This window comes from Diabrotica undecimpunctata, chromosome 1 (assembly GCF_040954645.1).
Source record: "Diabrotica undecimpunctata isolate CICGRU chromosome 1, icDiaUnde3, whole genome shotgun sequence".
Lineage (NCBI taxonomy): Eukaryota > Metazoa > Arthropoda > Insecta > Coleoptera > Chrysomelidae > Diabrotica > Diabrotica undecimpunctata.
This window is the reverse complement of record NC_092803.1, coordinates 148,278,603-148,304,692: the sequence shown is the minus strand read 5'-3', so window position 1 is coordinate 148,304,692 and position 26,090 is coordinate 148,278,603. Positions and strand designations below refer to the sequence as shown.

At 32.3% G+C, this 26,090-nt stretch overlaps 1 protein-coding gene across 1 annotated transcript in view; it reads left to right on the top strand.

The window, feature by feature from the left end:
- LOC140440668 (uncharacterized) overlaps positions 1-26,090 on the top strand; it is a 246,043-nt gene that overhangs the window by 149,095 nt on the left and 70,858 nt on the right. Inside the window, exon 2 of the mRNA XM_072531028.1 lies at positions 23,232-23,514. Coding sequence (XP_072387129.1) covers positions 23,232-23,514 — 283 coding nt within the window. The remainder of the gene's footprint in view (positions 1-23,231; positions 23,515-26,090) is intronic.

The following is a 26,090-nucleotide window of genomic DNA, read 5'->3' as shown; positions in this document are numbered from 1 at the left end:
ATAAGAGTATAAGTATATACGTCGTATAAGATACAGGGTGATTCATGGCAATCAATAACAAATGGCATTTAAAAAGTGCTTGCTTCCATTATTTAATAATAAACAGGCCAATTTGTGAATTTGTCAACTTTTGATTGAGTAATGCCCAATGGTCTGCTTACTTGCCTGGTACATATTTTAGTATAAGGGCTGCATCAATGAGCTGATCTTGGTTGATAAGCTCTGCATTTCTGTCACCAAACACGTAAACAAAAATAATGTCTGCATATTTTGTTATTAATAATTAATGTGGCAGTTTGCTATTAAATAAAATAATTTAAATAACGCTAATTTATATAAAATTAATTAAAATGCACTACCTCAAAAACCAATGAAAAACAATGAAAATAATGTAAGAAACACAAATAAATGAATGAAAAGTGTAAAATTATATACCCAAACAACGAAAATTTCAATATATCACTATCTACTAAGATTCACTTAAATTTTCACTTTAATAAACGGTGAGAAGGTAGTGATGTAAATTAGCAACAGTATTTCTTGTTTTTTTTTTTGTTTAATTTAGTTATTTTTATTTGTTTTTCACAAATTTAAAAACAAAATACACATATAATGCAAATAATTTTAAACGGTAATTTCACTCACGTCATTAGGTCAAAAATAAAGCGTATAAAAAGAGTATTAATGTAGCTTTCCTTTTAAGCAAAAGTAAAATAAAATTCCGAGAATATAATAAAACAACAGTACCGATAAAACAAATATTATATAGGGCGATCTTGTGGTATTCTTCAAAACAACTAGTACTGAAATTCTAAAAATTGGCCTTAATAGTCATTTGTTATTTATCATAGAGGTCTCCTCTATGAGGAGACATAATTCCTAATCCTCACAAAGGAGTATCTACAGTTCTCCATGTCCCATCCTGTAAAGGTTTTGAGCAAATTAAAGTGATTTTTCACTGAATTACTAAGTGCTTTGCCATCTAGTAAGTTTAAATGGTTTATTCATTTTGAGTTTCTTCCAATTTTCCGCACGACAAGAGGTCTGGACGCTTCGATGTTAAAGTGGTTTTGTAGTTTTTCTATTAGTGTTGTCAAGTTTATTGATTACGTCTGTCATTATGTCGATGTTAAAGTCATGACGAATTTCACTAAGAGAGATCTTTAATTCCTTATATATAAGTTACTAGATGATGCTTCAATACGAACTTGTCATAAATACATCAAAGACAAAGTAAGTTGTGGTTAGTAAACAAGACGTTGACCATTTGCAATTAATTTTCAACAATGAGCCAATTACAACATTTTAAATACCTAGGATGTTGGGTAAACGAGACACTAAATCCTGAGGAAAAAATTAAAACTCATATAGAAACTCCAAGAGGAGCAGTTGTGAAACTCAGATCTATACTGTGCAATTCTCAGCTGAACTTACAACTAAGAGTTGTACAGCTGTTCTTAAAATGTTATGTGTATTCTGTATTACTATATGGGTGTAAAACCTGGATAATGAAGGTTAATATGATAAACAAATTAGAAGCCTTCGAGATGTGGTCATATCGTAGAATTCCTAAAATATCATGTGGGTCTTAAACAGAATAGATCAAGGCGAAGGTGACTTGACGAAGATGATGAAAAAGAGAAAAGTTCTGGATATCTGGGGAATATAATATGAGGTAGGGAGATACTGGATAGTGCAGTTAATGCTCAAAAAAAAGATCGAGGGAAAAAGAGAAATTGGTAGAAAGAAATATTCATGTCTTCAAAAACCTTCGTCAATGGACTGGCTTATTAGCAGATGAATAAGTAGATGCCGTGCAAGATCGAGAAGAAAATCGGTAAATAATCATGGAAGTTACCCACACCTAATTTGGGCAAGGTACTCAAAGAAGAAGGTCACTTTAATAATCACAATGAATAGTCACTATCACACATATACTAAGAGGCATTCACTACATAATTTAGAGTATGTTCTATGAAAAAGTTACCTATACCTACTGATACAGCTTCATAACTAGACACCATAACTCTTCTAACTTTTAAGCAAAATTGCATATATAGAAGAAGCTTATTGCGGATTGATATCTCAGAATTACGATTAAGCACCCAATATGTCACTTGTAGGTATGTGTGTCACTTATGAGGGCAGGTTTTCATGCAATATAAATATTTGTAAAGTTAAACGTAATTATTTTAAAAATCGGTAAGATAGTTTCGAAACAAATTCAGATTTTTGCTTTAATCTGGAGCCTTCTAAAAATTGCAAGGCATGGCCAGACGATGATAAAGATGTTAATAGAGACATGGGGAATCTAAAATTTGCATTCCACGACATGTCTATTCATCTAAGCAGAAATCCTTAACGAATTTGTTTCTCGTACTCATACAGAGTAGATCCGAATAAAATGAAAAAGACAGAAAAGATTTGATTTCACGTCCAAAGCGTCTATGTATCTATTGATACGTATTTCGACTTAATAAGTCTCATCAGAATAGTTATTCATAGCCGTTCTCATTTTTTTCATTTTATTTCATTTCATTTTATGTAATTATTTTAATATGTCATGTCTGTAGTTTTCCAGATGACCATTTTACTCAAAGCACTTTGGAGATTTCGGGTTGATCTTTCTAAGAGCTGTACATGATATGTGTATTGTCAGGAAAAGTGGTTATTGTGCAGTACATAAATATTAAACGGTTTAACATGATAATGTTAATTAGGCAAATAAGATAAATAAGACCTTTTTTTAATAATTTTTCAATTTCTCTGTTAATGTAGGTACTTGATAATTGGTATAATTTCCAAAAAAATTATTTCAATTTAATTTTTAATTTAAATTTAATAATAGCATATTTTTCTCATTCATCTTTTGTAAGCTTCTCCTGTTTTTACAATGTATAGTTCATAATATAGAGCCATCGAAAAAATCTGTAATTAGGGTTGTCCTAAAATGACGTAAAATAAGATATTTTGGTAGTGTAATTCCTACCAATTTTTATTAAATGAAATGATATTTCGGACTTTATATTGTTTATAAATTTATATTTATGTATTTTAGAGACAAATACCGCTAAGAATATCCAATGTCAAAGAGAGATTAGTGAATACAAATATTTTTTGAAGGCATACTTATTGTTGTAAAAGCAGTAAGCTACTCTATTCATTTAGAAAACAATTTGACGATAAGGAATTACACAAGGGGTATTACTAATGATCGTATAAGAGTACACAACCAAAAAAACTATTCAGTATCTTATTATTATTATTTGATTAGTTTTTTTATGGCAAAATAATAAGCAGGATCACCGAAATCCCATTTCCAACTAGATGTTAAAATTTAAACAATTTATGTAATATTTTTGTATGAATCTTAATAAAACGTTTAATTGAATTTATTATAATATTGAATACCAAAGTGATCACATACTGGACAAATTCAAAAATGACATAACAGAAAAATGTGAAGGTGGCGTCAAAGACACTAGAAATATTGCCCCCAGTTTTTTTGTTTGTGGCAAAGAAGTTCTTATTTGGACTTTAATGGATAAGATTTTCAACAATTTTTGGAATATTATGAAAAGTTTGAAGCTAATGGTGCTATTAAATATGAGAACAATCACGTTAGACTGTAATGTTAAAGATGAGTGAGGATAGGTCGCAAATAAGGCTACTATTTATTGTAAAGGTGACAATTTTCCTTCTAGCCTTACTGCACTTTTTGATCTATAAAGACTTGTTGTGTAATGCTTTGTTGTATTTCCATTAACTGTCTAATGGTGAATATTTAATACACTGTTACATTTTTTCTAAACCTGATAGTCTCCGACTTGATATTGTATCTATTCACTTAATCGTTTTAATAGTATTAGGGAAAAAACTTTATATCCTGTGTTATTAAGTAATATATGTATCTTTATAGTTTGTCCAGTACATTTTATCATCCTTTTTGTGAATATATATAATATCTTTCGTTTTTGGGGGTTGGTACTTGCTTGTATTTCCAGATTTGACAGGTCAGCTGATAAAAAACACGTCTCAAAGTTTCTCCCTAATTTTTAAAACATTGTGCTAATTTACTGCCGTTTTCTGACGTTTAGGTCACTATTATTTGAATCTAACGCCGCTAGTATGTCTTCACAGTTTGAATTCCCATTCATATAAATTTTAAAGATACATCTCTTTCTTCTCCACACTTGCGTGGCATTGGTTTTTATTACAATCCTGACGAACAACTCTCCCGTTTACTAACCTGGTTTTACTATTCTTATATGTAACATTCAAGAAAGGAAAGGATAAGTTCATCAACGAGTAAACATAAAATATAATATGAGTTCATTAATAAATCCTGAAAAACTATTAAAAGAGAAATTATAAATTAAAAAAGAATTTTATTTGGGTATTAATCACGAGCTTTATTAGATTTTTTTTATTTAGGTTATTATACAACTTTAATATTTCTTGACATTTCTGATGATGTCCCTATTTAATAAAAAACGAATAATTGTCGTCGTTTGAAATCTTGAAAAATTCTCTACAAAGAGTTATTACCGTCCCTCGGTGGACATGCTTTTGTTTAGACGGAATCACATGAACACACTATGCACCGGCATGCGCTGGTCAAATGTTGATGGCAATATAAGGACATCTGTTAATAATGGCGCCCATTCGAAACAGAACAAGGATCTTTTTAAGACTTTTACCGCAACCGCTAACATTATCGGAAAGAACGGAATTGAAAAAAGGGTCAAGTATACAAATGGAAAATTAAATTTTCAGTAATATTGCTAATGGCAAAGGATAGTAACAAAGAAACAGACGTTGATATAGTATTCATTAAACTTCAGGAAGCATAATAGGAGTTTTTAAGGAGTTTCCGACGAGTGTAATAATATTGCGAAAGATGAAATGATAACTAGCCTTGTAAATTCAGATAAACTTTATCTACTAGATCACTGAGATCGATTACATGAATGAAAGGAATGCACTAGACCTCAACATTGATCCCAAATATTATTTACATTAGCGATAGTTCGTTAATTTCAAAATGATATATCTCCTCTCTTTCCATCTGCTTTTGTCTTGTGCGGCTTGCATCCAGTTATTTCTAACAAGCTCCAGGTAATCAGTCTATTTAGTTGGTGGGCGTCCTCTGCTCTTCTTCTTCTTCTTCTTCTTCTTCTCGTAGCACTACAACCCGGGGTGGGTTTTGGCTGTGACTGCACAACTTGCTTCCATCTTGAACGGTCGTCCATAATAGTTGAATCAGTGGGCAGCCCCATTGTTCTTAGATCTGACCATATATTGTCTCTCCATCGCATTCGTGGATGTCCTAAGGGTCTTCTTCCTGTGGGGGCTTCCTCCCATATTAATTTGGCAAGGCGGTTATTATCGAGTCTATGGACATGGCCAGCCCATCTAAGACGTTGGGATTTAATCTCTTGGACTATATCGCTTGCTCTATACATCTGCTTGACCTCAGCATTTGTTCTCATTCGGTATTGGTTGCTATTAATGTCGTGTCCTCTGCTCTGCACCGCTTTTTGTCTTGGTCTCCACTCGACAATATGTTTTGTCCATCGGTTGTCTGTTGGTTATCTTTATGGTTGTATAAACTTTAGAAACAGCCGCTCTGAAGAGCTGACCTGAACATTTTCCAAACCACACCCTCAAATTTTTGAATTCAAGATATACGTTTCTTCTTTTGCCCACTTTTTTTTTCTTTGCATAATACGTTGTAGGATGTTGTATCTGTCACCAAGCATTATATGCCTCAGGTATTGCAGTAGTTTGAGTCAATAGAGCACTAGGTCTAGAGCAAACCGCTTTAGCTATTCTACCATAGGTTTGATCAATATCAATAAACATTATATGCATTTAGGATATTTTTTCAACAAAAGAATATTAAATGAATACATTTCAAGTGAATGGAATTTATCATACATGTCGTCTATGTTTAAAAAATAGGCAAGAGATCGACTATAGAAGGATTAGTGTAATGCCTTTAATTGCCAAAATATGTTTCGCAGTAATAAAAGATAAAAAAATAAAACAATACGTAGATAACTACATCATTATTATCCAGCCTCAAAAGTCTACTGCTAAACATAAGCTTCTTTCTCTTGTTTCCAACCCACAACCCAGTTTATCTTGCGCTGCTTCAACCCAGTTTTCATTTAGCTTTCTTAAATCGTCAGCCCATCGTGTAGGTGGCCAACCGACGCTTCGCTTGTCTTACCTTGGTCTCCATTCCAATAACCTCTTTGTCCATCGCCCATCTGTCATTCTAGCTGTGTGTCCTCCTTATCTTCATTTTAGTCTGACTATTCTTTGGATGACGTTAGTCACCTTGGTTTTTTATTTTGACTCGCAGAGTTATTACTAACATGGATCGCTCCATTCTTTTCAATGTAACTCTCAGTTTGGTAGGTTTTTGGTAATGTAAGTGTTTCTGCTCCGCATATTAATACTGGGAGGACGCATCGATCAAATACTTTTTTGGTCATGCATGTAGGCAGCTCGCTTTTAAAAGGTTCTCAGTTTTTCATATGCTGCCCACCCAAGATCGTTTCTTCTCTAATTCATGGGTTTGATTATCCCTTCATGTCCTACGTATTTATATTTATCCACGAGTTCTATTTCTTGCCTACCAATACTGATTCTGGTTGGTTACCAAATTTGTCATTATTTTTGTTTTCGAGATGTTTATATTTAAACCTACATTTTCTGTAGCCATAATGAGTTCCTGTACCATCTCTCTTGCTATTCCTAGATCCTCAGCTATTTTGACTATATCATCGGCAAAACTTAAGTTAAAATAGATGGAGAATATCTAAACATTCTCCATTTATTTTTATTCCATTTGCCAGCCAATCCAAATTCTTCAAAGTATGTTCCAGCACCATTTTAAAAAGCTAAGGTGACATTTTGTCTCTTTGTCTAACTCTTGCTCTATTTTTATGCGATTACTATTAGTATGTAATTTGAAAGTGGTTGTTTCCTGTAGGTATATATTGTATAATAATTTTGTATACTTATAATTTAGCCTGCATTCTATAAGCACCTATAGTATTTTTCTTAGCTTAACAGTGCCAAAAGCTTTGTAAAAATCGATAAATATTAGCACTACAGATTTATTGTATTCCACTACTTTCTCTATTAAGGTTTTTATGCTTTGTAGTTGGTAATCGTAGATGTAGATGGTTTACTTTTACTTTTCATTCGCCCATGTCTTCTATTCCAAAAATACGCACTGGAGATCGAAAATCAGGGTCGACAAAACTATTATCACACCAATAATATGTTATAGATGCAAGAAATGGGTGATGACAGATGACTCAAAACGAAAACTGGAAGTCTTCGAAAGAAAAGTACTAAGGAATATACTTGGATCTATTAACGAAAAGGGAGTATGGAGATCCAGCTACAACTATGAACTCTACCAACTGTTCAAAGAGAAACTGATCTCAGCATTAGTTAATCTTTAGAGATTTCGATGGGCTGGTCAAGTAGTAAGAATGGAGACCGAAAGATTGCCAAAAAGAGCCCAAAAGGATCCCAAAGACCAAAAAGAAGGCCACGGAAACGGTGGGAGGATAAAGTGGCAGAGGACACGCAAAATTTGCTAGACGTGAGAACCTGGAGAAGATCGGTGCGGGATCGGCAAGGTTGGAGACATAGTTTGGTGGAAACCAAGGTTGGAGAAATAGATGGTCATTAGTTCCGTAAGGTTAATCGGTCTGTAATTCTCTAAATTTTATCCCTATATTATATAAATTTGCCTTTATGTAATAAAGGCAAATTTCAAAAAATCCACGGCCTCACTTATAAAATCTAACTTTTTAGTAGCGTTGTTAAAATCTGTTAAAATATTGGCTTTGTGGAGCTAGATATTGAAAATAAGTTTAATTTGTTCAAATAATATATTTGCTCCAATTTTTAGTATTTCTGAAACTATTCTATTTTTGCCTGGAGTTCGATTATTTTTCATTTTCTTCGGGGTCTCCTTTAGTTGTGATTTTGTTATATCGGAGATTAAATCTAATCCTTGGTAATACCCCAATTTTTACTGTGATCAGAGGTTGCGTATTGTTATCTTTTTCTACTGATCTATATAGTTCTCTATAGAACTCTTCGACTATTGTTAATAGTTCATCTATGTTCGTAGTTTCTTGTTTTTTACTTGGTTAATTTCCATTTTTCTTTTTGCATGCGCCTTCTCAAAACTTTCATGTCCTCTTTTGCTCTACTGCTTGTTTAGTTTTTCCTCTTTGTACTTTCTAATGTCTTTTTTATTGTCTTTCTGATGGTCTTATTTATTTTATTTAACGTTCTTTGCTTATACTGTTATATCCTTTTATCTGTTGCCTGAATCTATAAGACTTTCGTAGATTGACTTAGTTTTTCATCCGTTTGTTTATTGGACCATATTTAGTTTGAGCCTGTTGCATTCTGTTGACTATTTGTTTGTTCAATATATTGATGTCTGTTGTTGTTGTTGTGTCTTTCAATGAATTATCAATATATTTTTTTCCTAAATATTAGTTGGTTTTTTCCATTTGGTTGTTCGTTATTTATTATTTTGAGTCTTTCTTTCTTGGTCGATATTGTTATTTTCGCTTTTAATAACCTATGATCACTGTTTGTACTAAACTGGTTTAAAACATTTAGGTCTTTAAATAATTATTTTTTGTTTGTTAAGAATTAGTCGATTTCATTCCTTGTATTTCCTTTAGGGCTGTTGCATGTCCATCTTTTGTGTTTTTCCTTTTTAAAGAAGCTGTTAATTTGGTAGAGATTATTATCCAAAAGAAAAGTTAACAGTTGTTTACCTCTATCATTTCTTCAGTGCCTATTTTGGCGTTAAAATCGTCACCTATTATTGAAAAGTGGGCAGGATTTTTCTTAATTGTACAGGATATTTGATCGTGGATAACTATAATGAAGAAAATGAAGCGAAAAACGTTGAAACATACATGACTATCATAGATTTTGTAAAACCATATGACAGTGTACCCAGAAAACAACTATGGAAAAAATGAAAAGGATTAACGTCGAGGAAGAACGGATAATTAGGACACAAAGATTTTATAAGGCAACAAAAACAAAAGTAAAAATAAGTAATAAATTAACAAAACCAGTCGTAACAAAAGGTCTTACAAATAAACTCAGATCAACAAGATCTTAAACATGGACAGCAGATATTATCTCACGGTATTTATAAATTTTAGAGTCATGTGATTTTTGTCTTGATAAAAATAATCTTGAAACTTATATTTGAGAAGAACATTAAATAGAGTTTATTATAATATGAAACCATTAAAACAAGTCATGTTCTTAAAATAACATACTCCTGCAATTGCTAGTTCCACGGCCCCACTTATAAAATCTTGGCGGGCGTCCATGCCGCCCATTGTACATACTTGCATGCGTTTATATAGGATCCGCTCTCTTTCAACTCGCCGCTTTTGCTTATCTACAATTGCTACTGTTTATAAGCATCCGATGGACTTTTTTCTTTTATCTCATTCTTATATCTACCTAAGAAGCGTTTTGCAGGAATTGATTGGACGCTGGGTAGAATGTGTGGTTGCCTTTTAAATATTCTACACTCGATTAATGGGCAATTTGTTGGTACTGAACGAAAGAATGGGACTTAATTTTGTTTCAATATTCATTATGTATTTTTTATTAAATATTTACGATAAATACCTTTACTCAATTATGTAGAGAAAATAGTTATTTCTTAATAAGGCACTTAACGAAGCCTGACAGTTTCAAGTGTGGGCTGGAATGAATATTGTTAACTTTTATGACTATGTTTTAAATTAAATATATCATAAATATTCTACAGGTGGCATTAAAATATTAAAAATTTTAAATTAAATGTGTTTACTTTTATTTAAGTACGGTATAAAACAGAACGCTACAGACATCGGGATTGATCGGGAGAGACGAATACTTTGAGAATATTAATGCTAAAGAACTGACAAAAAATCAAGAATCAAGAATGTATATATATATATATATATATATATTATATATATATATTTATATATATATATATATATATATATATATATATATATATGTATATATATTTATAAATATAAAAACAAACAAATCCTCAACCAAAAACTACGAAACAGCTGAGAGGGAAACAAAGTTTAATATAACGGCCTTTGTATTAATGAATTTTGAACAGTCTTTGTATTATGAAGCACACGAAACCTATATCAGAACAGATTAGATCAGAGACTTGTACATTAAACATATGTAAAGCACGACAAAAATATGCCTTATGTCTAAATAAATACACCTAGAAGATACCAAATCCATGAACCAGAAGTTAACATCGGAGAAGACTTATCCGACAAACTTATAAACACCATGAAAAATAAAAGAGCCTTTTACAGAGAGACAAGTTTTTAATAGGTATTTAAAAAGAGATAATGTACCTGAAAGCTCGTACGAAGGAGCGATTACATCGATTCATATAAAAGGGGATAATTCATACTACGAGAACTACCGCTGCCTCTCAGTTACCAACACTCTTAGTAGATTATACGGAAAAGTTATGAAAACCAGGGTTGAAAACAATTATGAATCACTTGGCTAGAAGAGCAAGCAGGATTTCAAGATGTACGGTCTTACATCGACCAAATGTACACTTTCATCCAACTAAATGAAAAAAGAATGGCTAAAGACCAAGTTGGGTCAAGACCTTGGCTAGACCAAGTTATCTATTTTTTGTAGACTTGACGAAACAATAAATTATGGTAAAATACGTCTATATAGACTATGACAAGTACTGGAAAGTTCATCTATTAACATTACAAACCCAATAAATTTTATAAAAAACCCAAGTAAACAACAAAATACCAGAAAGAAAAAACAGAAAATTTACAAAAAAAAAGTATAAAGTATCTATTCGCTATCTTAATGGTGTTCTCAAACAAGGGTCCACACATAATCCAATCATTTGCCCATTTTTGTCTTAGCCTTATTATGCAAATATTTTGATGTAATTTCATAAGCATGGATCCAGAAAATGGAAAAATGGTTTTAAGTACCACCTTATAGTTTTTCTTGGTGTAAACTTACCACCTTAGTTTTCTTGGACCAAATGAAACCATTTGATCATTTCTGTTCACACCAGATATATTTCTTTTAAAGTCGACTACCACACTTGGTTTTTATTTTTCTTTTCCCCGTTTACTAGTAGCTTTCTCAGATGCAGATCCATGCAACGTCTTTATTATAAGCACATATTCACGTTTATTCTTCCACTTTAACACCATAATATTTTTCTTTTTTCTGAACATGCTTTCACCTTTGCGTACAATAATTTGTAGTTTGCTACCACTTTCGGGTTCCTTTTATGGTTTTTCCACAAGGTTCCTACTACGTAAATCTTGTTTTGATAAAGGAATTCTGCATGCTGCACAATATTGTAGTAGTTATCTAAAAAATACAATATGTGACCTTTTCCAAAATATTGTACCGCTAGTTTTGTAACCATACTTTGTACGTGGCGAACTTTATTGTGAACTCCGTCCTTTGTATAATAAACTAGACATTCCAGAACGAAGCCGTCTGGGGTGCAAAGTTCATACAACTTTATTAAGTATTATGCACTTAAGTTTGGAATATACTGGCCGAACATTGATCGTCCACGCCAAAGTAGCAAAGCCTCATCTATGAAAACCTCTCTTCCAGTATATAAAACCTTGTGTTTGGGAAACAAGTTGTTCAATTTTGTGCAAATAGGAAGTTTTTATGTCATCTTTCTTGATAAAGCACATACACCGCAGAATTTGTTCAAACGTATTTCTTGACATTATATTTCTAAATACTGGTTGAGGATATCGTGGACTCGTACTCTAATAGCACTAATAATGTTTTGCATTTTTTATATTTCATATCAGCATATATAATGCAAGAAAGCGGCTGAATTCTTCAGGAGTAATTGGTTTTCACTTTGCACTAGCATTGCACGTAGATCAATCCATTCCCAATTTTTTTTTTAAATAAACATCTCTGGTTTATCGGCGAAATCGATCCAGTTGCCACCATGTTGATTATTTTCTTGTACATTTTCCTGGTTTGCGTTATTATTAGTAACATTTTCATCACCATAGTTACTGATATATACTGAATCATTATCCGGATCTTGTTCCACACTAGAATTTGATTCTGATGAAGGCCTGAAGTCGTTTGTAGCCGCTGTCCATAGACTACGGGTCCCAGATATAAGTCATACCTTCCTATAGATCATTTCCAAAGCGCAATCCGCTCTGTCCGAACGTAGCTCTTTAAATTGCCGTGGTGTGCAGTACGATCTCCGGCTCAAGAGTGAGACAATGGTCTATACGAAAAATCGATGTGGCTCATATGAATCGCTTGTTAGCGAACGTCTTAAAACATGGAAGGGTAATTTCCAATTGTGTCTATTTGGGGGTAAAGATGTAAAGAAATGGCCATGCTGAAATAAAAATCAAAGAACGAATTATAAAATGGAAAAAATAATACACTGAATTCATCACTCTCGTCAAGACTATCTCTAAACTGAAAAAGATACAGCTATATGACAGTATTTTTAAAAGCGTTATACTTATGGATGTGAAATCTGGTAACTCACTAAGAGAATAAAACAAAAACTCCTTTTTGGCTATGTATTCTCGGTTCTTCTATATGAAGTGGAGTTATAGACCTTGATTGAAGCATCACTGAAGACACTTCAATGGGTAGACAGTTTGAACTAGTTATGATGTTGAAAGGTCGCAAACTAGAATACCAAGGTCATATATTGCGTAATGAGCATCGATACGACCTACTTCGGATCAAACTTCAAAGTAAGGTGCATGGAAAACAAGCCCAGTAAGAAGAAGAATATCCTGACTTCATAATCTACGAAAATGGATTTACTTGACCACCACCAGACTTTTTAGGGCAGCAGTCACAATAAAGTTAAAATACCATGTTAGTGTACAACTTAAAAAAATTGCAAAATTTAAAGCAGTGGGTGGAAAAAGAAAAATCGAACTCTTCAGAACTGCTGCAGAATAAAATGGGCCGTGATAATCGCGAATATTCTTAAAAGATGAGACATACGAAGAAGATGAAGGAGTGTCTAACATCGGTAACGGATAGGCAACATAAGAAGAAGGAGAAGAAAAATAAGAAAATAAAAAATTTGTAATAATAGTCAATTTAGATAGACAAATAAAATAAATAATAACATTGTTTTAGGTACCGACTGAACTGTTTTATTGGAATAAAAGGTGGTAAAATATACTAAACAACCAAGGAATAATATTAATGAATCAACTTTCTATAAAAAAAATATAAGATACCCATAACTGAATAATCACATCATGTTTTATTAACTTTTTTATATTTTTACAATAAATTTTGTTCAGAAATCTTTATTATTAATAATAAATTGTAAAACAATGACGAAATGAAACAATGAAATCTATCAAAATCACAAACGTTTGAAAAGCTGCTCCATTCATTCATCCGTTTCACCAATTAGAAGATACAATGGCAGCGACTTCCTCACAGCTCCCAGGTGTATCAAAGAAGTAAATCACGTGTAACAATTTTAATGAAGACTCTAAGGTCAATTAAAGGTGGTATCACAAGAAAAAGGCGCCATACAGGTGTATCACGGACAGAGAGAAACTGCCTCGCGCAGATGTGTTAGAGAGAAAGCACAGCAGAAGTGGCTAGATTCCAGACGATTTTTTTGAAGGATCTCGTGTAGCAGGTATAATTTCCTGTCCTTAGGTAATTATTTCTTTGTCACGTCATAAAGAAGAACAGGTACCAAAAGTTTTTATCAAAAGCAGGATATTATGTTATGGTTTGATAGAATTTTTTATTAAAAAAAAAGAGTTCTGTTACTTACTTCTTCAAGAAAGTTTTAAACAAAAGAAACTAAGTGGCACACTTCTACAAATTTTGTTGTTTAAAATATCTAAAAACTACGATTTTAATTTCATTTTTGTATTTTTGAAAGTATATGGATATATTTTTACCGAATCAGAGAAACATTATAATTATAGCAGATTTTAAAATTTATATTTTATTCGGTTATTTTGTAACATTTTGTTAAATGCTTTTCATTGAATATACAAAATTATAACTTGGAAATATATTAAAAAGACACTTAATTTATTTAACATTAAACTAAGAATAAAAACTTCTATACGGCACAGATTTTGTTGTAGATTTTATACATTTAACTACAAACACAAACCAAATACATATTTTATTCTATGCACTTCAGCAAAAACTTACAAAAAGTAAATTTTTCGATGAATTATTGATATCTTCTAAATTTCTATTATAGAATTTGTCAGGTATTTCAAGACATATATTGAATTATTAGAACAAAACAGTTAATGAAACTTTGCAATAATGGTACAGGGAATATAAGTATCATAGGGACTGTAACGAAAGACACTTTTAATACGGAACCAGATCACATGGCAAAAATATACAATTGTAAGAATTCATACAGGGTATTAGGAGGTTATTTATTCCAGAGAGAAATGTATGGAGAAACAAGGAGTACTACTACAAACAGGGTAAGATTTAGGGATCAGTTAACAGGAATATACTCCAATAATTCAAGAATTAGCTAAAGCTTTCCCTTGGGAAGAAACTGCACCAATTTTCAAGCAAAGATTTATGCGATATTACAATGTGCAAAAAAATAATGAGAGAGCCCTTGAAAAAGAGCATATCTATATATTGTCTAACAAACGAGCGGTACGAAAGGCATTGGCGTAGCAGGAAGTAACATCCAGGCTAGTGTAGATTTGTATCAAAGAACTGAATGAACTGGGATACCGTAACAAGGTGAAATTGTCTGGGTATCAGATTAACTTGCAAAAAGAGGATCGAACGAATCAAATGGACGTGCTGTTACTCTGGGAGTACCGCAGAAAACTGCAGTATTTGGGGCTGTAAAACACTACATCCGATAAAGACATAATCGATATTGATAGAGAGTATCAACGCAAACGCATGGAAAAGAAAAATTTTCAGTGGTGGACTTGAACATTGAAGCGAATTTATGAATAAAAGATGCATTTACAATGGAGACCTTAACTGCAGACTAATTAACCAGAAACTACAAAACATGAATTTGGAAATAACTTAGAAGACTTCTATTCGTTATTAAAAGTATCAGCTGGTCTCAAAGAACAAAGAGTTTTAATGCATATTAACTATTTTCACTTACAGCTCTCAACCAAATACGTTCACAAATAACCCTTATTATTTTAAAAAATACCCACACACATAGTTAATAATTCAAAAAAGTTTAATCCTCTTTAGGAATAGAAACAGAATATAAAGAGAAATAATATTTGTTTCACTATCTTCTTATGTCAAATTCTTTATTCATAAGCATCAAATCAAAGATTTTATCTAAGTTTAAAGTGTAATATACTCGTGTGGAGAGCTTTATTACCAGAACGAATTAAAGAAATTATTTCTGTCTGAAAAATATGTCGTTAATGTAGATACTACCGTATTTCCATTAGTCCAATTATATCTAAATCATCGACAAACCTTTTAATTTTCTTAAATTTAATTAGTAGTTTAACTACGCAATCAGGCGGTGTTGTTAATATCTCTTATCGAACAGGAAGGCGCATTTTATTGGAATCTAAAATAATTAACTTACATGTGTATGGACGTGAAATATTACTGTAGAGTCCAGTGGCGGTTTGATGTAATTTATGTAGGGGATGAGTACGTTATTACTAAAAGTATTAGTTTCTTAAACTGTGGATAAATTCTGTATACGTTACCAGTTTTAAACCCGTTGCACTGCTTAAAAATTCTGCTTAAACCTGCTTAAGGATTCCAACAATAATTTTTTAATTATTTTGACTTCATACTTAAAACACATTACCAATAAATATTGATTTTAGCACAAAAATAAAAGAAATCAAAATTATATAAAATAAAACTCGCTCCATTTTTATTTATGTACAATTATGTAGTTAAGTTAATAATAAACGAGATAATTCAATAACTATGCTTCTCCCCCTTCAACAATTTTCTCCGTTAACTCGAAAAATATCGACGACATATAAAAATTTGTAAAAAAAAATTGTAAATAATCGCATTTGCAACAATTTCAGTCCGTACCATTTTTGCCGAAAACTTAAAAATATAGGAGATATTAAGGAAAAACGTAATACAATATAAAATAATATAATAAAAAAGTAATAATGGCTCAAGATTATGACGATTTAAACTATATGGCACGAAAATTAATTGAAAGGTATGATATATGGGGTCTAGAAGTAAATAAAAAGAAAACCGAATACCTGTGCATTGGAGTAGAACAAAAAGATCTCGTATTAGACGATAACACCACGATAAAGCAATGCTGTGACTACAAATATCTAGGTTTCACAAGATGAAACATTAGACAAAGCCATAAGAGAGAGAAATACGTCAGGGAGAAAAGCCATCACAATGTTAAACAGCATTTTATGGGACCAATCCATCAGCAAAGAAAATAAAAAGAGGATATATGAGACTATAGTAAAAAGTAGCACTTTGTACAGCTGTGAGGTATGGCCACTGTAAGAAAGAACGCTGGTAACGCTGAAAGCGACGGAAATGGATTTTTGGAGAAGAGCTGTAGGAAGATCTAGAAGAGAAAGGATTACGAATGAACGCATTAGAGAAATAATGGGAATCAAACGAACAATCACAGATGACCTAACAACAAAACAACTTATCTGGTTCGGACACATACAAAGAATGGATGAACAACGAATACCAAAAAAAAAATTAAAATGGCAACCAGAAGGAAAGAGAAAACGATGTAGACCGAGAAAAAGTTGGAGCGAAGGAATAAATAAAGAACTGAGAGAGAGGGCCATAGAAGAAGACCTATGGAACAACCGGACCAAGTGGCGATTGGAAGTCGGAAAACGGCGGAGAACGTTATAAACCGACAGGTAGTAGTAGTTAAGGAAAAACGTTTCTGATTTAAATTCAAGGTAGCGGCTAACAAAACCGCGGAATTCAGTCGCGATTTTAAATTTACACTACTATTGACCCACCAAAAGGTCAGAATAATAAAATTTGAGATAGCTCGCCTTGCAAGGTTAAATGCCATGCCTACTGTCATACTTTCACTCATTGATTTTATTGTTAAGACGATAATTGTGATCTAGGGGATTTAAAAAGACAAGTGATAGGACAGAGAATTTGAGAACAATTTTAATTTTTGAAAATTGCTATTTTTGCTATTTGCCTTGTATACTACTTAAAATAATACCAATATATTCGTAAAAACAGCGATTTGCTTGATTATGATTGCGATACACTGAATGTTATAACTGATAAGTTACAGTTGCAAACCGTCTTAAAATTGTACAGCTTTGTCTGAAAATGATATATAAATCTCTTGATGCTTGACTGAAGTAAACGTAAAAAAGATTTGTCTCAGAAGATTAGGAAAATGATGAAAGAAGGCGAGGCGCTGGAAGAGGAATGACAGGCATATAGATTGTTTACGGACGCCCTATGCTCCACGGAGACTTCGTTCAGTAAATGAAACAGAAATAATTTCCAAAACTGGTTACTGCCAAAAGATCCAAAAGTCACTTAATGTTTATAAAGCCGGTAGAGGTAAGTTTCAAAAATAGATGCGACAGTATCATCTGAAACAGGACAATAGATATACAAGTATAACACTCTATAACAAAATTTCACTTCACCTGATATAGTAAAATCTGCATTGTAGTCAATCAGTGGACATGCACGTCGTGAGAATAATAAAAGGAAAAAAACTTAAAGGAACGATTGTTAATAGATTTACCAGAATATGTTTCTTGGCTAAGAATTATTCACTTATAATTAAACTATGAGCCCTAGATCATACACTTTGACATACTTCCAATCGTGCCAGGCGTAGAGTAACACCATCGTGCCAAGGATATACGTGACATATAGAGAATTCTTAAGCGATGTTCCAGAGAGCTGGCGAACCCTGCGGGATTATACCCTTTGGTGTAAGCGGACTCTCGTACTTAAAAGCATTTCGTCCAATCCGTGGAAATACAATGCACACGAAGCAAAAAGAGATCGGCTAGGAGATGACTCGGACACAACATACTCTTCTGAATTTATAAATAAAAATGTAGATAGCACGAACGAGAAGGGCTCGGAATCTGTCACTGTCCTGAATAGGTCTTAATGATCCCAATCACGATCCTACAGATGAATCTTCACCACAGTAAAGTAGCTTCCGTAGAATTTACTGTTGCTTGCAAGCGTTCGATGTTTCCATATTACAAGAGTCTTGGGTGTACCAGGACTAAATATTATGTCCATCGGGTATTGGTGGATGACTTATATATCAGGTCTGCCAATAAAAATTAATCTAATTGCTAATTTGCACTCATTAGAGAGCCGTCACTGGTAGAATAGGTTATAAACAAAACTTAATTATAAATGTTCAGCGAAATACAACTTCCATAAATTCTCTCAATAAGGCCGTGTAAATGTAAATTATAAATATATAAATATTATTGGTAATAACAAACCGATGCATTTCTGCATACTTATCACGGTATACAGAAATAACTAGAAATATTGTAAGGAGTCGACAGCTACAATGTATTCTTTCCAATCGGCTTTTTTTTATATAAAACATGAACACTTACTTTTAATTGAGTAAAGTATAAATCAAGCTTTGATTGTAAATTCGTTGTAACGAGTTTTTCATCTTTTCTGTGATAAGAAGTTTCTTTATACTTGGCTTAATTGACTATAAGAATCACATTAACAATGTTTACATAGTATTTTTTAAAAAATACTGCAATTTTTTTGTCGGTCTCGATTATTAATAGGGGCAGGTACTTGATTAATCAAAGAAAAGTAATAAATATTAATCATAGGGATACCGGATGTAATCCCTTTTATCTTTCGCTAGTGTTAAATTCAATTCTCAGAATCAGAGGAAATATGTTGGTTACTGTAACACGAAGACTTAACGTACCTAGAGTCAAAAAAACTAACAGACGGGAGAGGTATTCACGTATAGTATCTCAGTAAATCAAAGGTATCCAAAAGTGAAACGAGAATTAACATAGATTTACATGAATTTCCGTTTCACCTCAGGATGCGTTGAGGGATCTTGTTTCTTCCCCTTTGCTTCTGACGAAGCTGCCTACAAGGTTAGTGGAACATTAGGATGGCTCCACTACACGTCGACAAAAAACAAACATGGTAAAAATTAGTTAATACTAACTATGGCCGTAAAAGCCTTTGAATTAAAAAAAAACAAAAATATTTTGCAGCTGGGAAACCAAATAAAATCACCTGAAATTGTTAATTTTAATAGTAATTTTTCAATTTTATAAGCTTTTCCAGCATTATTCTCATCTTAGAACACATACACATAACATATATGCATTTTATAACTGTTTTAAGAATTTTAATTTAATTAATCTTCTGTAAATGCTCTAATTAAAATATCCCAGTTAGGCAAATTCCCATATACAGAAGCTCCTCGACTAAACATTTTACCATAAAAACACGAATTACTTTAATATATTCCGAAGAAAGTGATTTTAATAGCATCGTCGCTTAATTAATAATAATTAAAATATTAGAAAAAATAGTTTAGTTTGTTATTTACTAAGATTCAAACACGAGAGAAAGTTAACTGACAACATCTATCTAAAGAAACAAAGCAGTTAGCAGTTTTTATGATACTTTTAGAATTAATTTGTTTTGACCAACCCTACAGAGGAGTATACATTGCGAATAGTTGATGTATATAAGAGTTCGCATAAAGGATATATATATATATATATATATATATATATATATATATATATATATATATATATATATATATATATATATTATGATCTGATTTTCTTGCTTATGATATGATTAAGTTGACTTCTATTAATTAACTAAATTAATTAATTACTTTATTTATTAATTATAAAACAAATCTTCAAATTCCTTCATTCTATGGGTGTCTAGGTCTACCCCTTTTTCTTCTTCCAGGGGGCTTCCATCTGTGAAGTTTTTCGGGCCAACGTTCGTCAGACATTCTTAATAGGTGTCCAAACCATTTTAAACTTTTGTGGTGGTTAAAGGCTGGTTATGGACCTCAGGGGTAACATGAAATGTCGACTCTTATATTGCAATAAAACTCTGAGAAATGTCCACCCGTTTCCCAACGAAAGTGTTGGGGGTTCTGGAAACAGAGCTCGGCTCTGCTAGTAAATCCCGGTCCTCCAAGCCTGGGAGTTAAAGCGATGGTCCAGTCCCTCATCATCTGGAAAAAACTCTTTTGACTAAAATTCTAACGCCGAGCCTCGGAATATGGATGGAAACTTACGACGACGACATCTGGCAAAGAAAAGGACTTCAAAATTGGTACTTGGAAACACTCAAGGAATGACTCACAAAACAACGGAAATTTTAACTGATATGACGAAGCAAAAAGTGGACATCATAGTGCTCTCTGAAACAAAAAAGAAAGGTCAAGGAAACAGATTAAAGACTACATTCATATATGGTCAGGAGTAAAGAAACACATACACGCTAAATCAGGTGTCTCAATTCCTATAAAAAAAATCGTTAAAAAAAATGGACTGCTTGTTCTGGATGGTAAAAACACAATGATAAAACTTTTTCGTTTAATTTTAGATCGACTCTCTATGCTCCTCCTATTATCTCTGATAAAACCCAATTGTTTATTTAAGCCCCAAATTTCCAGGACCTATTATTAAAACGTCCGGGTCTAATTACTTGTAAGCTTCTAAACTTGTTAGCTTATTTAGCTAACTTTCTAATGTTTATCAATACAAATTGTTCTTATAACTTAAATCACCATAAAAGTCTTTTTCGAACACTTCTTAATGCTCAATTCTTATATTTGCAGATTTATCATATACAGGGCATTGAAAATTTATAGTCCCGAAAATTATTTAATTTTTAAGTGAATTTTGAACATTAACTATATATATATATATATATATATATATATATATATATATATATATATATATATATATATATATAGTTAATGTTATATATATATATATATATATATATATATATATATATATATATATATATATATATATATATATATTCGGTTTTTTTATAACGTCTTACGACGTTGTCCGACTCCCAAACGCCACTGTATTCTGTCTTAAATTAGGTCTTCGTCCAGATTTCGAGCGCTAATCGCTTTCCTAACTCCCAGGTTCCAGCTCTGTGGTGGTCTTCCTCGTTTCCTCTTCTCTGGGGGTTGCCACATCATCGTTTTTTTAGGCAATCTTTTGTCCCCCATTCGGCTCACATGCCCATACCATATGAGCTGTTTTCCCTCAATATCATCAACTATAGTGCACTCTATACCCATTTTATCACTTCATTCCGTATTCTGTCGGCTCTTGATATTCTCATCGATCTTCTGATGGCATCCATTTCCGTGGTTTCGACCTTTTTCTTATATTTTTCGGTTATTCTCCATGTCTCAGCTCCATAAAGTAGGCTAGTTTTAACCATTGTCTCATAGATGTTCCATTTTCTTTTCTTTGATATTTCTTTACTCCATAGAACTCCGTTTAAACATGCTATAGCTCTTCGTGCTTGTACAATTCGATGTTCTATTTCTCGTTCGTCTTTTCCACTACGGTCGAATGTGACGCCCAGGTATTTATATTCGTTGCATGGATTTATTTTTTGATTGTCATCGATATCGAGTTGTTCTGCTTCAGCTCCAATTGAGAGGTATTTTGTCTTTTCTAAATTGATATTTAATTCCCATTTCTGGTATTCTTCAATTAGTTTTCTAAGCATGTATTCCATGTCATCTTTGTCATTTGAGATCACCACCTGATCATCTGCAAACTGTAAAGTATATATGTAATCCTGATCGTTCAATTGTATACCCATTCATTTGACTTTCCTTTTCCATTGTTTCAGAGCTGCAGAGATATAAATCTTAAATAGAGTCGGAGAGATACAACATCCTTGTCTGAGACCCTTAGTAACTGCAAATTTTTCAGCTAATTGGTTTCCGAATTTCATTTGGGAGTTTGAACCATAATATAGATCTTTGAGAGCACTAACCAATGTTTGATGTATGTTTGATGCGCCCAGGACTTCCCATAGTTTATTTAGCGGGACTGTGTCATATGTCTTCTCAAGATCTACAAAAGTCATATGTAACTCTCTATTTGTCACAATTTTCTTTTCTATAATTTGTTTAAGACAGAAGATGTTATCTGTACATGAACGACCTGCTCTAATTAAAGAATGCAATATGAACAATACTCGCGCCGGCACTTATATTGTCTTGTATGCATAAAATAACAGGTTTCCAGTTTCTCCACAGTGTAAATAGTGTGTGAAGTATATTTACAGTATCACAATGCCTATAGTGGCTACAGGAGTGCCTGTAGTGTATGATGCCAGTAGTTATTAATTTCCAAATAACTTTGTGGTGTTATTTTGTACTACTTCTTCTGTTGCTGAATCAAACAACTTTTCTATTTCAGATCAATTTCAAATCTCGCCAATGCATGATCTAATCAATTATGAAACATAAATAATAAACTTCATCTAACGTCACTTTAATTGGTGTAATATTTTTTAACAGACTTGATTTATTTTTATGTATTATCTAGTACAAGTTTTCATCGGCGTATACTGCTTTTTATCACGCAAGACTAAGTATGAATATGTTTGTATACGAAATCATTTTTGAAACACTAAAGGAACTAATAAAGACATTTCAAGATATTGAGAGAATAAATTTTCAATGATGAGTCATTTAGAATGGGAGTTGTTATAGACGATCTTTTATTTAGGAATCGGTTGAAAGTTAACAAATTTACAGAAGAATTAATTTATGCAAATTATTGATAGCATTATCTCATATACTTTCTGAAGCTGTGTTTTTGTTTCTTGCAATAAAATTATCATCACACTGGGCAATTTAATCAATGCTCAGAACCGCTTTTTATACAAAAATGATATTGACTTCAGTTAAATTAAAAAGTTGCCATAAGTTGCTATTTTGTTCAATATATCTGATATCCAGGCCTGGAAAGTAGAAATTGGATTCCAAAATTGTGTTATTGCCAATTACAGTCTTATAAATAACAGCATAATTATGTTCTGTGTATCAATAATAAACATTTGCTTTTTGGTTACAGATTAGGCATCGATTTGGTTGCTACGACGAAATCTCACTCACAGGTTCCCGAAAAATACGACATTGCAACTGGGTACGTTTCGTACGGGTGGCCAATGCCTTCAATCCAGCAGTCAACTTCGTAGCGACGAAAGTCCGAGGGGAACCAGTCTACGAAGCTGTTAAACCCATCGCACCTGATACAGAGCTTCTGGTGTACTACTTACCAGAAAGGCCCGAAGAATTGTTTTTCGTTAGGATGAGGGCTTCTTTGTACAGGCAGACGATGGATTCAATATTAGAAGGTAAACTATATAAGCAAATAAGTTAAACTTATTTTATATTTTTATTATTTTTTACTACGTTTACTAAACTTACTATCTTTTTTGTCTTATAATTTTGTAATTTTTTCATATTTTTCCTATTTTTATTTTTCCCATCATTCAAATATCACCAAAAAACCACCTTTCATATATATAAAGATTGTCTGCTGTAACAATTCGGCGTTTAATGTGACTCAGCGTCCTTTTTAATGTGTTAAGTTAGTGGTAGTTTTTGTGGCAGATTCGGTTTTTCTTAGGGTTTTATTTTTTTTTAAAGACTGAAACAGTTTTTATTGGCTTTTATATTTTGTTTTTGGGTAGATGGATTTGAATTTCATTTGGGTGGATTGTATTTTACAACTTCGTAGAATACAATACTATCTAGTGTATATACATTACCAAGAAGTCCTTGGTCTTATATGCTTCTTTGGGCGAAATATATTATACTATTAATCGTAGAATTGGAAAACAAGAAGCGTTCAGCAATTAGATGGGTACTTTTGAAGCTTCTCTCAGACATCTGTTGTGGACTAATTGCATCTTATTTTTGTTGGTGGTGCAAGTGTGCCCCATGCGGGAGATGCATGTCAATATTTTTAGTATAATGCTATTTAACAATCTAGTTTTAATTTTGAAGACAAGTTCTTCCTGTGAGTCCTCTGATGTTTGTTTGTGCGGCTGCTACTTTGTGGGCCGTGGGGTTTACGTGGGAAGTAAACGTTAAGCCTTTACAGTTTATTATTCGTGGATATTTTGCTTCTTCTTTCAACTTGATGACTCAAAGATGCAATGTATAAATATTCGACGATAAATATAAGACTCGTAACCGATTCAACAAAGATATTCCATTTAAAAACCAAAATTAAACATAAAATGTTAATGGGTTTATTTTGCAGATATATATGTGATTGGGTAAGCTGTCTCATTACTTAAATTTGATATAATTGTGTAAATTTCCTATTTTATTTTTGCTTTTTGTCAAGTAATTTAGTTCAGGAGCATTACTTGGGTGCAAAAAATTATCAGAAACAGTTGGCTTCTCATGAAAAAAGACCCATACTACATGTTTTTATCCATTTTTAATTAAAACACCAATAAAAAATATATTCGTATGTGTGTGTCTGTTTGAATAGGATATTACAACCTTAGTTTACTTTATACGTCATCTTTTGATGGATGGATTCACTTTCAACCCAAATGAATGTTACCTTTGATGAATTATCCATGGATAATTAAGAAATAAAATCATTTTTTATACGTACTTCCCATATTGCGTATTTACACTAAGAAAAATTCTTCCGACCTTAGAGTAAGTTCACTTTTATGGAAAAATTGCAAACTTAACATTGCTAAAACTTCTACTGCTTTCTAATTGAATATTCTTTTTGTTTATCTTTAACTTTTTTATATTATATCCAATGAACTTGAAAACAAATTGGTGTTAAAAATATGAGAATGTTAAGGTAGATGAGTAGAGTAGGAAAAAATAATAGAACTGAAAATTCAAATTTTCAGTTCTATTATTTCAAGGGTCATTAAAGAAAATGTAGCACATGATCGATGCCAATATAATTGAGATCATAGATGACCCATACTTCACCAATGAAAAGAAGTGCTGGATATCTTGTTTTTAGAAGGATTTATAACTGAATGCTAAATATACATGGGAGCCACAGTTAGACGAGATATGTATATTAAGGGGTTTAATATTAGCATAATACAAAATGAAAATATATATAAACATTAGAATTAAAAATCTGATCTCATATTGGTATACGTGTAGAGATAAAGGTGGGTGCTCTTCAGTATGTCGGTTTCTGTTACAAGTTAGTACAGAAGAAATACAGGCCTTTATACTTAACAAAAATCAAGACAAAGATTTATCCAACGCCCAAACAACCAATAAAATCACCACGAACACTTAAAGACAAATAAAAAAGGCAATACAGGGACAAAAAAAAGTAAACCAATACAATGGAATATCGAAGTAAGCAATAGAGTTTAAAATTTGGGGTTATCGGTAATTTTGTTTATAGCAGCAATTGCAAAAATAAAACATAGCCATTATGATTGCCAACCTCTGTAATGAGAAGAAAAAGAAGTTAACTTTAATGACCTTTGTGCGATTAACTCCAAATTCAATAGTGTTGTTCCTTGGTCCAAGGGAAGCTTATTTACCAAAGACTTCAAGACTTTTCTCTCAATAGATACCACATGGATGAACAGACAAATAGTCAACGAAAATATTTAAAAAAAAAACTTTAGAGTTCTTCATAATTTAGGACAAAGAGAGGCTTCGACAATTAACCAAGATGAAGAAGTAATAAAAAATCAAGAAATAATTAACAACAAATTGAAATAATCGATGTTAATTAAACAGAAATATAAAGAGTGCCAAAACGTTGTGTTTTGAGGCAACTCCCCCTGGAAATCCAACTATAAAAAACTTTTCTGAACAATATATTTTGCACATAATTACGTCTAGCCTAATGAACAGAATAAAAGTAAATGCAGACTTTGTAGTTAATACTAAGTTTGCACAGAATGTTTTTATAGGC